Raw genomic sequence first — 13,675 nt, 5'->3', positions numbered from 1 at the left:
GAATCTAATGAAGAGACAAATATGATTAAAAATGATAGGAAGCTACAATGTTCTCTTTATGCCTTCTCCAAAGAAGTCACAACTTTATGGAATCAGAAAATCAAATACAATTTAAGATGCTGGAGACTCAGAGAGGTTGGTTATGTGACTTGCACTACTTCATTACCTAAAGTTAGAGCTGGGTTCGGAAGTTGTGTCTCCTGATTCCAGGCCAGTGTTATTTCTAATATGTTTACTTGTTTTAAATTTGTAATGAGTTGTCATAATGTTCTAAATAAGTCCCTTTGATTCATTGCAGGGTAATAAAAATAATGGTAGAAATGAGTGTGGTTTCCTGGTAAGGACCAGTTGGACTGATTTATTAAGACACACTTGTTTTTGCTGCATCACTCATGTTTTGAAACATTATATCCAGATTCTATTCCAAATTCTTTCACTTACTGAATTACCTAAAATATCCTTCAGATGGTATCAGTCATCAAGATCAGTCCTGGAAACTTAAATCATTAGCTAGAGGGTCATCAGGTTCTGAGAAATGTCTAGCCTTTTCTTTCTGTTCTATGATCTTCAAGTGCTGTGCTACATGCAAAGAATTGTAAATTATTGCTTTCAAGAGCACAATCACTAAACATAGTATATAATATTAAAAAATCAGTTTATATAGAACATTTTAAATATACCAATAGCATATCTTATTTCAGTATTATGATTACTATTACTTATATAGACATCCCTTTGCATATATATATATATATATATATATATATATTTGTGTTTGCTTTACATATATTTACATATACTTCACCTTTTGCCCCACCTAGACTGGTCAACACTTGAAGCCACACATCATGCAATTTTCCTATTCTTCACATTTTTTCATGCTTTGTCACTTCATACAAAACCTTGCAGAGTATTTTATATGGTGAATGCTGTCCAATAAGTGTTTTTTCCCTAGTAAGTGATTAGGAAAACCTCTTCAAATGGGTTAAAGATTATTGTAAGGTGAGATCTAGGTTATTTGTGCTTCCTCTATTGTGTATAAGGTATAATACTATGTAGAAAAACAGAACAATCAGTTAAATGTTAGGGAAGGCTTATTAGCAGTCAGGTTATTGAAACATTTCTACAGTTATAGTTGATGTTTCTAGCCCCATTTAACAAGAAGGAAATTGAAGCTCAGAGGGACTACATAATTTACTCACATTCATATAGCTAGGAAATAGCTAGAATTCAAACCCAGATCTGATTCCACAGCCATTGCGTTAGGCGACTCCTAGCCTAGATAATGTTATAGCATCTACTAATGCTATTTGAAGGTTGCATTTATCTGTCTTGCAGGAGAGTTTTGAGAAAGAATCTTTTGGCTTGAAAAATAAGTTCTTCATTTTTCTGATGTTTCCCCACAAAATTTAATTATAGTGATTAATTTCTATAAAATATATTAAATTCACAAAGCACATTTTAATTTATCCAGAATACAAGGTTTTCTGGGTCATGAGTCTGCAGCACTAGACTGATTTGCATAGAATTTCTTCATAGAAATGAGCTGTCAACCCCCTAACTCATTTCTCTTTTCATAAATGTTCCCTGAGGATTTTCTTTACTTTTATGTGTTATTAAATATGCACTCAACCCTTTTTTTTTTTTTTTTTTTACTTTTTTTAAAACAATAAATGTAGGACTCGGACTCCACATTGGGAACACAATTTAAAAATAAAAAATTTACAACATTCCTAGACCAGCAAAAAGTTTGCAGCAACGAAATTAAAAATGTAAAAGAGTTTGAGAAACGTTCTCTCACCTGCACACAAAAAAACCATTAGGGCAATATTTCCCAAGACTTCTTTCTGTATGGGAGACTGTTACCAAGAATTCTCCAGATACCCGCTTGAAACAAGTAAACTTAAAAGGAAACAGATTCCAGGATAACAAATGATGCCCTTCCCCCCCAATTTAAAGTACATGCTACAGTGTGGATGAGCTTGAACATAATATGTTAAATGAAATGAGCCAGACACAGAAGTGAAATACTGTATGATTCCTATTACACATGCTACCTAGAACAGGCAAACTCAGAGAGGCAGAAGGTAGTGGAGTAGTGACAGGGGCTAGGTGAGGAAAGGCGGGGAGTTAATGTTTAATGAGTACAGAGCTTCAGATTGGGATGATGAAAATGTTTTGGAAATGGGTGACAGTGATGGCTGCACAATGATGTGAATGTATTAATGCCAGTGATCTTTATACAAAGATCAATTGTATGTTATGTATGTTTTACCACAATTAAAAACAATCACCCCCAAACCAGAAATATGACTATAGTACATGGCTGATAATCTATAAGGGAGATAGAAACAAAGGACATTAAATGCGAATGAAGTAGGAATAACTAATGAATAAAGAAATGGAACCCCATAACTAAGAACAGCTTGATATCTTAAGAATCTGGCTTGGAAGGAGCATGATAAATAGTATACTTCTCTCATGCTAACATAGGAAGTCTTTGTTTTATCAAAGTTCTATGAAAATTTGTTCTTGTTTTCAGCTGAAAAATATCCACGGCCAAATACATGATAGAATTAGAACTGGGATTGGCAAATCAGGGCTATACTTAAGTAGGAGTATCAGAGTGGTCCTGTGAGATTGAGACAATTGTAATAGGGAGCAGGTAGATTCATGGAGTGCTATGAGACAATAGATATTTTTTGGACCACTCATTTCCAAGGTGCTTTTACTAAAGCAAATACCACAGTTTCCACAACCTGAATATATAGCTTAATATCTCAAAGTAGACGGACTGCTTCATTTGTCTCTCGGGCAAATTTGGTTCAAAGTTTGAAATGCATATAGATCTTCCTGTGAAGAATTTTCTTACCTCCCAGATCTTCTCCAGCTGTTCAAGGATGTTGGAAACTCCAGGAAACAAAGGTTGACCCTGGAACATTTCAATAAAGATGCAGCCTGCACCCCTAGCAAAGGAAACAGGAGTCAGCCGACACTTACAAGGAAACCACATGTGAGAAACTGAAGTAACATTTCTCCTCTCAAGAAGTATTTTGGGGATAGTTAAGTAGGGGCCACATGCTAATAAAAGTCTCGGGCAAAGAGACTATGCCACACCAAAATAAGAATGCAATCTTTTATTCAAATGGAATGCATCTAGCATTTAGGAATATGTTATATATAGCAAGCATTTTAGCTCATTCAAGAACATCCACTATCCACTTAATGAGAAGAGGGGAAAGTACTCAACTTCCAGACTGAAGACTCTGTTTCACTGAATATAAGATACTGTCCTGGTAAGAGGAACCATTATTTTATATACCATTAAGAAAACAAACAAGAAAAACCCCCTTCCAGTTAAACTACGACATACATGTTCAAAATGGCTCTTTTCTACTTATTGAAAGGGCTGTTACAAAATTTTAAAAATTTTTTCACATAATATTTATTTTTACTTTACCCTACTCTAATGCAATTTTTTATAATTTTATTTTTAATTAGACAAATTATTTTATCATATATCATACTTGTGCATGCAAAAAAGTAGAACCTTAAGTGAAATAAGTTCAGCATTTGACTCAGACTCTTTGATGTCTATGTTTATCCATGATATCGTCCTCTTTCAGGAGTTTGATGATGCAGCATCTCTTAAAATAATCCATAAAAAAACTAAGAGTCATTGATGCTGGCTCCTAAATTGACCTTGCAATTATGTGGGGTTAGCCTACTTTTGACTCCTGCTTAAAGAATGTTGCTAAACGTGTCTGATTCACTCTCTCCCCACAACCATTTGGTTGCTAAGGATTAAAAAAAAAGAAGAAGAAAAAACCTCTTCTGTCTGCAAGACCTTCTTCCAAGTCATTGACACCCATTCTACAAATTTTGATGCTGGCACTTTTGATGTTCACACATATGCAATGGTAACTACAGTCACAACTGTAGCCTGGCTGGCTGGCTGCTATTGTAAGATGCATTCTGATCAGAGATGTGCATTTGAAAATAGATTAAGTGGGTGAACTATTAATTTTCTTTCCTATATCATCAAACTGGAAGATAATTTCTTTTCATACTGGTGGCTGGGGGGAGCCAGAAAGAATTCACTTTGTTATACAATTTCCTGGTATTTTTTCCACATCACAAGGACAGTGTACAAAATTATACAAAATTAACTGAAGAAAGTTAGATATTAAGGCCATTATGTAAGTTAGCAACAGTAGATGTTTGTATTATTCAATAAAATACTGATGTTTGGTTGAAATCTGCCATTTGCATTTTTATGGTTAGTGCCATATAGGTATTCTTTTGCATCTTTATTAATCTTCATTCACCTAACAAATCAAGAATCAAAGGACATATCTATATCTATGTCTACATATGCAGTGTGTGAATGCATGTGTGCATATATACATGCACTTAGAATACTTCTAAGACAAACAACATTCCTAAATTAATTTTACTTTGGTACCTGGAACATACATACCAATCAATGGAATGATATAGAAATACATCTGTGTTCCTTAAGTTGGAAAGATGGAAGGCATTTTCTAGTTTAGGCATTATTCTTTAAAAATCGTACAGTTCTGGGCCTCCCTGGTGGTGCAAGGGGTTAAAGTCTCAGCACCTTGAGGTTATCCACAGCCACTGTAGCATGAGTTCGATCCCTGGCCAGGGAGCTGATCCACATGTTGCAGCAGACCTCTCCTGACTCACCCACTGCTCCCCTCAGCAGTATATTTCAGTAGATCTGCCTGTTCTGCTCGCCACTCTGTCTGTGTGAATCCTCTCAACCCCTCCCCCAAACACCTCAGCTTTTTTATGCATAAGTAAATGGAAAAATTTTTTTAAAAAATCATAAAATTCCTCTTCCTATTTTTTTCATTTGTTCTTCAGAAACATTTTTTATTTTTGTTTGCTCCCTAAAATTAAGAATACAAGTTGTATGGCTATCATTGCTTTTGCCCACTCTAGCCTAATCTTAAGCAAACATTTTAAATATTCTGAATGTTCAGGTCCAGAAAGGGAACCAGTTCCTATTTATTTTTATTTCCCTTTCTTGCCTTAAATCTTCATTCTTGTGGCTCTTTATACCCCACATATTTTTAGGCTTCTCAGAGGATTTATGTTCTATGGAGATACCTTTGGGGCAATCCATGTACATGAAGGGGAACTTCACAGACAGCAGAGGTTGAGGGGACTATTACCTGATGGGATCAAACAATGAATCCTTCCAGAAAGGAGAGATGCACTGTGATCTCTTCAGTTAAGTTAGAGGAAATATTTTATGTTTTCTGCTTTTACTAGCTCTCTTTCTAACCTTTTCTCTATTCTGAGCATGAACAAATTCTTCCACAAGAGAGAAAAATTTCCTCAAATTCCTTAGGCAATCTCTGGGCAAATAAACCATCTCAGGAGTTTTAGATTTTTTGGAGGTGCAAGGAGCCATATGATATTTTGAAAAAAGAAATTATGAAATACGAAATTTTCCCATATGAAAATTTTTTGAAATTAATTCAGAATAACACAATATATGGCAGTCACATGACATTTCCATTTGCTTTACCCTGGGCTACACTTTACATTTGGAAGTTTGCAGTATGATATCTAACTGTAAAGAATCTCACAGATTGGGACAACTTTTTGTAGTCTTACTACCAGAAACTGCGTAAAGTCAGTTTTGAATAGGGGACTTTATGCACCAAAAGTAAATCCTTCTTTTAAAACCAGTTTACCACAAAATGGATGAATTTTGAAAACATTATGTTAAATGAAGTAAGTCAGACATGGAAGGTCAAATATTACATGATTCCATTTAATTAAAGTACTTTGAGTAGTCAAATTCTTAGGGACAGAAAGAACCAGGTTACCAGGGACTACAGGGAAAGAGTAATACTCAGTTATGGGTACAGAGTTTCCATTTGGGATGATGAAAAGTTTCGGGGATGGGCAGTAGTGATGACTTGCACAGCAATTCAAAAATGGTAAAATAGTAAACTTTATGTTATGACATTTTAACACAATGCAAAAAAAGTAAAAACAAAAGGTTACTCATCATAAAATATTTGATTTTTCTCACTGAAACTACTAGTGGAATCCTTTAAGTTCTGAAAAAGTAGCAGCGAGAAAAGATGTTTACAGACTCACTGATGTTGGTTCTAACTGTTAGGTATTACCAATATATCCTACCTCACATTTTCCATAGTTTAATAATTTGCTCTTGTACTCTCACTGACACTAGGCTTATAGTGAAGGAAACATTCTTGAACTATGTGTCGTAATTAGTTTCCTTAACACAAAAGCTGTAATTCACACCCAGCGTCACCTGCCTCCACAAAGGCATTCTGTTTGTACCCTGTGTTACAGCATGACCTAACAGGATTCTCCTCCGCTTTTCTTCGTTTGTCAATTAGAAATCTTCTCCCTACTCATTTCCTCTCTCATTACTTTAATTTTTTTTAAAAAAGGAGGAAGAAAACTCTCAATGTAAACACCCAATATCTAGCAATTATTTAAGGAGTGAATAAATGCAGTAAACTCAATGAAAGATGCTTATTGTTCTAGTTCTACATTACTTTTCTTTTTAAGTTGTACTGGGCAACCAATAATAATAGTGGAATGGATAAGAGTAGTGATAGTAATTTTAACTTATAATTAAATTTTATTTTTCAAGTCTTATCAATATTTATGGTTAAATTCATGAGCCATTTACAAATGGGATATCATACATTTTTGTATATAGAGTAAAAAGATTAGGGATACATTGTTTAAGAGTGACTTACAGAACTGGCTTGATGAACTGCAGAAATTACCTAGAATGCAGCACAGAAAGTTAAGGAGATGGAAAATATGAAAGAGAGGAGAAGAACTATAGGGGAGCAGAATATGCCACCCCAAAATATGCCACTCTAGTATAAGGATTGTTTTAAGCTGAAGACAATCAAGAAAAAGCAGAGGACAAGCTGTGGCCTCCCCTATCTGCCTGAAAGCAGGGCATTAATTCCCCTTGAAACTCCCCCAAAAAATTCACGATTAAATTTTAAGGAAGATTAGCATATCACTGTCAAATACAACTAAATATACATGGAAAAAAGATACTGTATGCAAGAACCAAAAGAAACAATAAACAGTAGAAATAGGCTTACAAGGACCTTTGCTCTAGATATGCAAGACCTTAGAGAGAAAATCATAAAACTTACTATAAGACATTAAAGTAGAACTAAACATGTGGAGAGATAGACCATGTTTCAAAATTGGAAACAATATTATAAAAGTGTTATTCTCAAAGTGTTCTATATTTTCAATGTAATTCCAATTAAAATCCCATAGAATTTTTCATGTAACTTGAAACACTGAATCTAAAATTATGAAAACTCAAAGGGGAAAAGTAACCAAGGCTCTTCTGAGGAAGAAGGTGAAATAAGAGGGGAGATTTATACTACCAAATGTCAAGCATTATTAGAAAGCTAAAGAAATGAATACATTAGGATATGGGGCAGAGACAGTTACATTGACCCCAGTGGAACAGAATTACAGAGCCCAGAAACAGACCTGTGTGTTTATGGAAACTTGGTATATGAGAGATTTGGTGTGACAGTTCAAGGAAGAAATTGGAGTGAGACAATCGGTTAGCATATACAGAAATCAATTCCCAATGTATTAAAATATGAAAGAGAGTAACCAAGTTAAAGAGAGTAACCAAATTAAATGATAGATTACTATCCAGAATATTAGAACTCCTGTGAATTAATGAAGCTATAAAGGAAGAGAGCGACTGAGAGGGAGAAAGAAACTTAGAGAAACCAAAGGAAAATAAAATAAAGACACATAAAGGAGAAAACACAAGTGGCAAAAAAATCCATGAAAAAAAATCCAACCTCATTAGTAATTAGGGAAATGCAAAATTAGATCACAATGTGAAAGCACTGTACAGGCTTGATTAGCAAATTTTAAGAAATCTGTTATTACAAAGTTGGTGCAGATATGGATAAAGGCCTATCACACATTGCTGGTATATAAATTATCACAATCACTTTGGAAAATAATCTGGCACTATTTCACGAAGTTGAACATTCACATACCTTAGGACATGCAAATCTATTCCTAAGTACTCTAGAGAAATCTTGAATCCAAGTATAAGCATGATAGGAAAACAAAACAAAATACAACACAAACTAAACAATTAAGATGTTCATCAACATAAAGTCTAGCTGTGTAGAAACATATTGAGTGAAAAAAGCAAGTCACAGAAGACTAAAAAAAACAACACTGTTTTAAAATAATAACTCTAAGGCAGGTAAAACAAAACAATACCTTTTAGAATCAATGTAAAATTAAAAATAAAAAATATTATTTTTAAAAGAGGTAAGGGAATGATGATAAAAAAATATTCAAGGGCCTCCCTGGTGGCACAGGCGTTTCAGCACAGCACTGTGAAGCTGTCTGCAGCCTCTGCAGCACGTGTTCGATCCCAGCTAGCCAGAGAGAATCCCACAAGGTGTAGCAGACCTCTCCTGTCTTGCCAGCTGCTCCCCTCAGCAGTGTATTTCAGTCAGTCTGCCTATTCTGTTCCCCGCTCTGTCTCTGGTGAATCCTCTCACCTTCCCATGCATCTGGCCTATACCCTAGTTCTTGTATAAAGATTAAAAAAAAAATTCAAGCTAGAAGCCCCTCTGAGGAAGAGGCAGATGGATGGGGAAAAAAAACAAGAAAATGTGGCTGTTGGTGGATTATGTTCTAGCTGTATACTAGTGAGACTCATGGAAGTCACTTGATTGTGTCTCTTCATTGATACCAGGTTTCTCAATCTTGACACTATGGACATTTTGGACAGCAGAGAGCTTTGTTGTGGGGGGCTGTCTTGGCCATTCTACCCACAAAATGACAATAGCATCCCCACATAGCGATGGCATAAAAATGGCTCTGGATATTGTCAAATGCACTTGGGGAGCAAAATTGACCCTGGCTGAGAAACATTGAAATATATAATATATATGTAATATACTTAAAGTATATTTTTTGACTATTTTAAATGTTCCATAATAAGACAGCTTGAAAGTGATGAGTAGAAGTAAAACTCTGCTTGTGAATCACAACTAGGGAGAGATCATTAAGAGCTGAAAAAGTTAGAGTCCACCTATGGCCTTTGATGAGAAAGTGCAAAGCAGTGGGAGCTGATGGTTTCAGGAGGGTTTTGACTACCACAGATATTTCTAGAAATGATATGAGGTATTGGGAAATCTGTGACTTCAGGTACACTGGAAGAAAATTTCTACAATCTTTCTCGATACTTTGGAAATCCTAAAGCTTAAGTTAACCTTTTAGGATACTGTTACGTTTTTATAATCTATGATAAACTAAAGAAAAGCAACAGGGTTTTTGTTTATATAAAGCTTTCTAAGGAATTGAAATAAATAATATATTTAGTACCTTTGAGGAGGTGACTATGACTGCAAAGTTACTACCTTCTCCTGTGGTCTCTGAATGACTGTTAGTTTCAGAAATAAGATCCAGATCACATCACACCACTCCTCTAAGATGATGATTGCTGAGATCCCACACTCACTACTGCACTCCCTTAATTCAAAAGCCCCCCCAAAGATGTCATTTTACTTGATGGCATCTATATGGTTCTTGTACTATTATTCCATTGAAACCTTCATGAGGAGAGTTACTCACTCTCATTTTGAAAATGGAGAAACTAGACACAAAGAGGATACATGACTTTTTAAAAAGGTAACAATTTATTCAGAGTAATTGATTAGAAATAGAATTGACATGGAAATTGGGTCCTTTGACTCTTGGTCTGTTTTTTTTAAATCTGTCATTGAACTATAGGGGTGTGTGGGCACACATGCGCAGACGTATGTGTGCATGTGTGTGAGTATACACGTGTGTGAGTGTGTGTATCTGTGGTTTGGGAGTATAGTCTGTTTCTCTGAAGGCAGAGAGAGAGACAGAGAGAGCTAGGAGAGGGGGTGTGGTAGAAAGAGTATCAGATTCAGAAGAATCTTTCTTTAATTGCTAAAAATTCACAGAATGATTGGAAAAGTAAAGTGCAATGTGTATTTGATAATACTTTATGTTTCTGTATATAAATGTTACTGTTATTTAAAATATAGTGAAGATGATAATACCACCCTCACAGGTAGGATAATTCATATTTTCTTCATTTTTGGTACTACCCTTACCACATATCCAGCTCAGAGGAATAATCAGTGGCTCCCAGCAAAGCATCAGGAGGGCGATACCAGAGGGTCACAACTTCTGAAGAGTATGTCTGGCTAGGAATGGACTTGGCCCGAGCAAGACCTGACCGAAGGGAAAAAACATAAATCATTGTCCTGTTTTTTCCTGGAAATCCACAGAGATGCATTCTGCCAACAACAGTTAACTGGCAACATAAACACTTTAAAAATAATGTACAAACTTTGTGTGCTTTTAGTACAACTGCTCAACTATTTGATCCTTGTGAATTTCTCATGTGAAATCAAGTGAATTTCTTAATTTTTGGCCTATTTTACAGCTAGAAGTGGCCCCCCTCACAACTAAGTGTAGTAAGGTGACCAGATTCTTGCCTATATGATATGAACAGAAATGACATGTGAACTTGTAGATCACACCCTTAATGGTGGGGTTAAGCATTCTTCCCTTTTCTCCTTCCTTCAGACTGTTAAAAGAAGGAGGTGGCAGCTATCTAGAAGTATGCAGTTGGGGCAATATCCGAGGCATGCTAGGGCCACACAACAGCTGAGTGTGGGCCAACATACCCTGGAGTCACCATACAATCTCTGCTTAGGTATGTGAGAAAGTTAAGTTTCTACTTTTTATAGTTTGGGGTCTCTGTAATAACAACAGAACTCAGTCCAAGTTAATATGACCACCCTCCATTTTTGCAGTCCAGAAACTCCTAGGTTAGTGGCTATAGGATGGCAACTGCTAATCCAAATTAGTTTGGTAGGATCTCTGAGGAGTCATTCTCAAGTTCCTCTGCAAATGAGAATATTTTTTGTCAGTTAGTTCCTTATCTCACAGAATGACATGATATATAGCTGGGAAAGAAACCTCAATAAACAGGTTTGCTTTTGTGGGAAATTGATAAGCAAATATCAGTTAAATGTTAACATGTCCAGATGAAAGCTGGACCTGCATAAAGTATAACCCTTGTTTCAGAATAAAGGATTACAGCTATTTTACCACCATTTGACATCTACCAAACAGAAGAGTGAGTCCTCAGCTCATGCAAACCAGTATTAGTGACATCATTCAGCATTTATCTTTCTCTGTCTGACTTATTTCACTTAGCATTATCCCTTTAAGCCCCATCTATGTTGCTGCAAATGGCAGGGTTTTTTTTTTTTTGGATAGCTCAGTGGTATTCCACTGTGTACATATACCACATCTTCTTGAGCCACTCATCTGTTCTGGGACACTTAGGTTATTGCGGTAATTTAGTAAATAGTTCTGCAATCAACATGGGAGTGCAGGTTTCCTTTAGAATTAGTGTTTTTTTAATTTGTGGGATAGATGCCTAGAAGTGAAATTACTACGGCAAATAGCAAATCCATGTTTAATGCAAAGCAGTTTTTCAACAAATATTTATCAAACAACTACTATGGAGCCAGTCACTAGGGATATAAAAATAAGCAAAAATGGACTCAGGCTGCCCTCATAATGTGTACAGTGTAGTGGAGGAAACAGAATCATCACACACATATGTGTGTGTAATTATAAAACTGCAAGTGCTAACATGGAAAGATATAGTGACACCTGGAGAAATCTGCATCACTTTGATGAGAATAAAAATCTCAGATATCTTTAGCATGACACCTGTATCAATATATATGTAAACAGGGACAAGTGTCCTGAAGCCACCACCCCAGCAGAAATCTACCTTACATCTTGGGGTTTACCTCTCTTTATCCTGCCCTACTGGGATAACCTTGATCTACTCTGATAGAACTTGTGTATGCAAAGCAGATTTAGGGTAACAGACTAAGTATACTTCATTCTTCAAATCTCTCTATATCCAGAATGATGTGAGGTAGTAGAGGTGCCCACGTTTAGGATCCAATTAGACTGGGGCGTAATGGAATCCTAAGAAGCTACCGATTCCCTGTTTCTTGCCTCACATTTCCTATATGGTGCTTTGATATCCTCACAAAGCTTCATATTCCCTGGGCCTCTACTTTTCAAAGGCCAGCCCTAGTCAATGCTTTAAACATGTGCACACAAAAGCATCATTGTTCACATCCCAGAAAGTGACTCGAGGGGTGACTTACCAAAATCAGCCAGTTTGAGCTCTCCCAAGTGACTGAGAAGTAAGTTCTGAGGTTTCAGGTCCCTGTGAAGAACGTGTTGGTGGTGGATGTATGCCAGGCCTCGCAAAAGTTGAAACATGAAAAGCTGGAAGGAATGAACACCTTATCTAAGCAGATTTGAGCTACTATGTGTTGATTTCTCCTCTAAATCAAAAACAGTCATCTGAAAGAATATAGTAAAAGTGTCTCTTGAGAGACCAAAAAAAAAAAAAAACCAAAAACGGAGAAGAAGAAAAAGAAGAAGCAATTTTATATTCAGAGGAGAAAAGACTGACTAGGAAAGGTAGTAAGTAGACCAGGTACTAAACAAAGGAATTCTGGCTTTTCCTGACATCGCATGTCTTTGATACAGAAAGCATAATACTTCCTTAAAAATCTAAAGTGAAACTTTGAAGTTTCCTTTGGAACACTAGTTATTGATTTAGATGTGAGATATTTAATTTTTCTTCCCCACCAATGAACTTGGCATGTAAGATCAAAGTTGACCCGGAAATGATATTCTAAGGTTTACAACTGTTTAAGTTTCCCATGCACTCTGATATGAATCCTTTTTAAAACATAACACAAGGAGACAGACCAGGAAATATATTCTTGGATGGTATTAGGAAATAAAGGAACCATTATCTTTTTAAACCTATTTTTAAAGTCTTAAGTTCAACGTTGAAAACAAGGGAAATATATAATATAAAGAGGAAAGAGAAACCAAAAGAAATTATCCCTCAAAAAGATAACAAGGAATAAATAGTAGACAGAAGAAAGATGGAGAGTGGTGTGGGGCGACAGGTACAACAAGAAAAGCATATTCTGGGACCAAATTTGAAGATGCAATTTGTGGCTATAAGGTACAGAAACTAAACATTATTATGGTCCAGCCAATAGAAAAGCTTAAGGAGAGGAAAAGAATGCTTACTATTCTGTGTTTTTTGCTCTTTTCCATTGGCAATGGCATTTGAGAATTCAATCACCAACTAATGTTTACAAAGACCTACGCCATCTGAGAACATGTTCTGGCAGTTCAGAAAAGAAAGGGTCACTTTTGGCATTCCTGGGGATACTGGCAAAATAGCAGATGCAGACCTGTGTAGATACATCCTCCATTCCCATCACATCTTGGTAAGTAGGAGCTTCAGAGAAGCTGGGACCTGTACAGACCTAACAGTGAATTGGAGACACTGAGTAAATTGATGAGCAACATGGCATGAGCAAAGTAGGAGCCTGCGAGTTTACGTAGCACAGCACAGCTGTGGCTAGGTAGGCTCCATGCAGGTCCCAACCAGGTTCACAAGACATCCAGGAATGTCAAACGTTTCCTGAGACTTCCTATTTCAAGTATTCACTGGCTCCGACTTCCCAATGCTTTT

The 13,675-nt window shown here is 36.1% G+C and overlaps 1 protein-coding gene across 4 annotated transcripts in view; it reads right to left on the bottom strand.

Moving 5' to 3' along the window:
• CDK15 (cyclin dependent kinase 15) overlaps positions 1–13,675 on the bottom strand; it is a gene marked incomplete at its 5' end in the record, with an annotated part of 81,203 nt that overhangs the window by 33,163 nt on the left and 34,365 nt on the right. For all 4 annotated transcript variants that reach the window (XM_084230557.1, XM_084230560.1, XM_084230558.1 and 1 more), the window contains 3 exons: positions 2,873–2,966; positions 10,185–10,305; positions 12,276–12,399. In XM_084230557.1, coding sequence (XP_084086683.1) covers positions 2,873–2,966; positions 10,185–10,305; positions 12,276–12,399 — 339 coding nt within the window. The remainder of the gene's footprint in view (positions 1–2,872; positions 2,967–10,184; positions 10,306–12,275; positions 12,400–13,675) is intronic.

This window comes from Talpa europaea, assembly GCF_964194135.1.
Source record: "Talpa europaea genome assembly, chromosome: 1".
Classification (NCBI taxonomy): Eukaryota; Metazoa; Chordata; class Mammalia; order Eulipotyphla; family Talpidae; genus Talpa; species Talpa europaea.
This window is presented reverse-complemented; position numbering and strand designations above follow the sequence as displayed.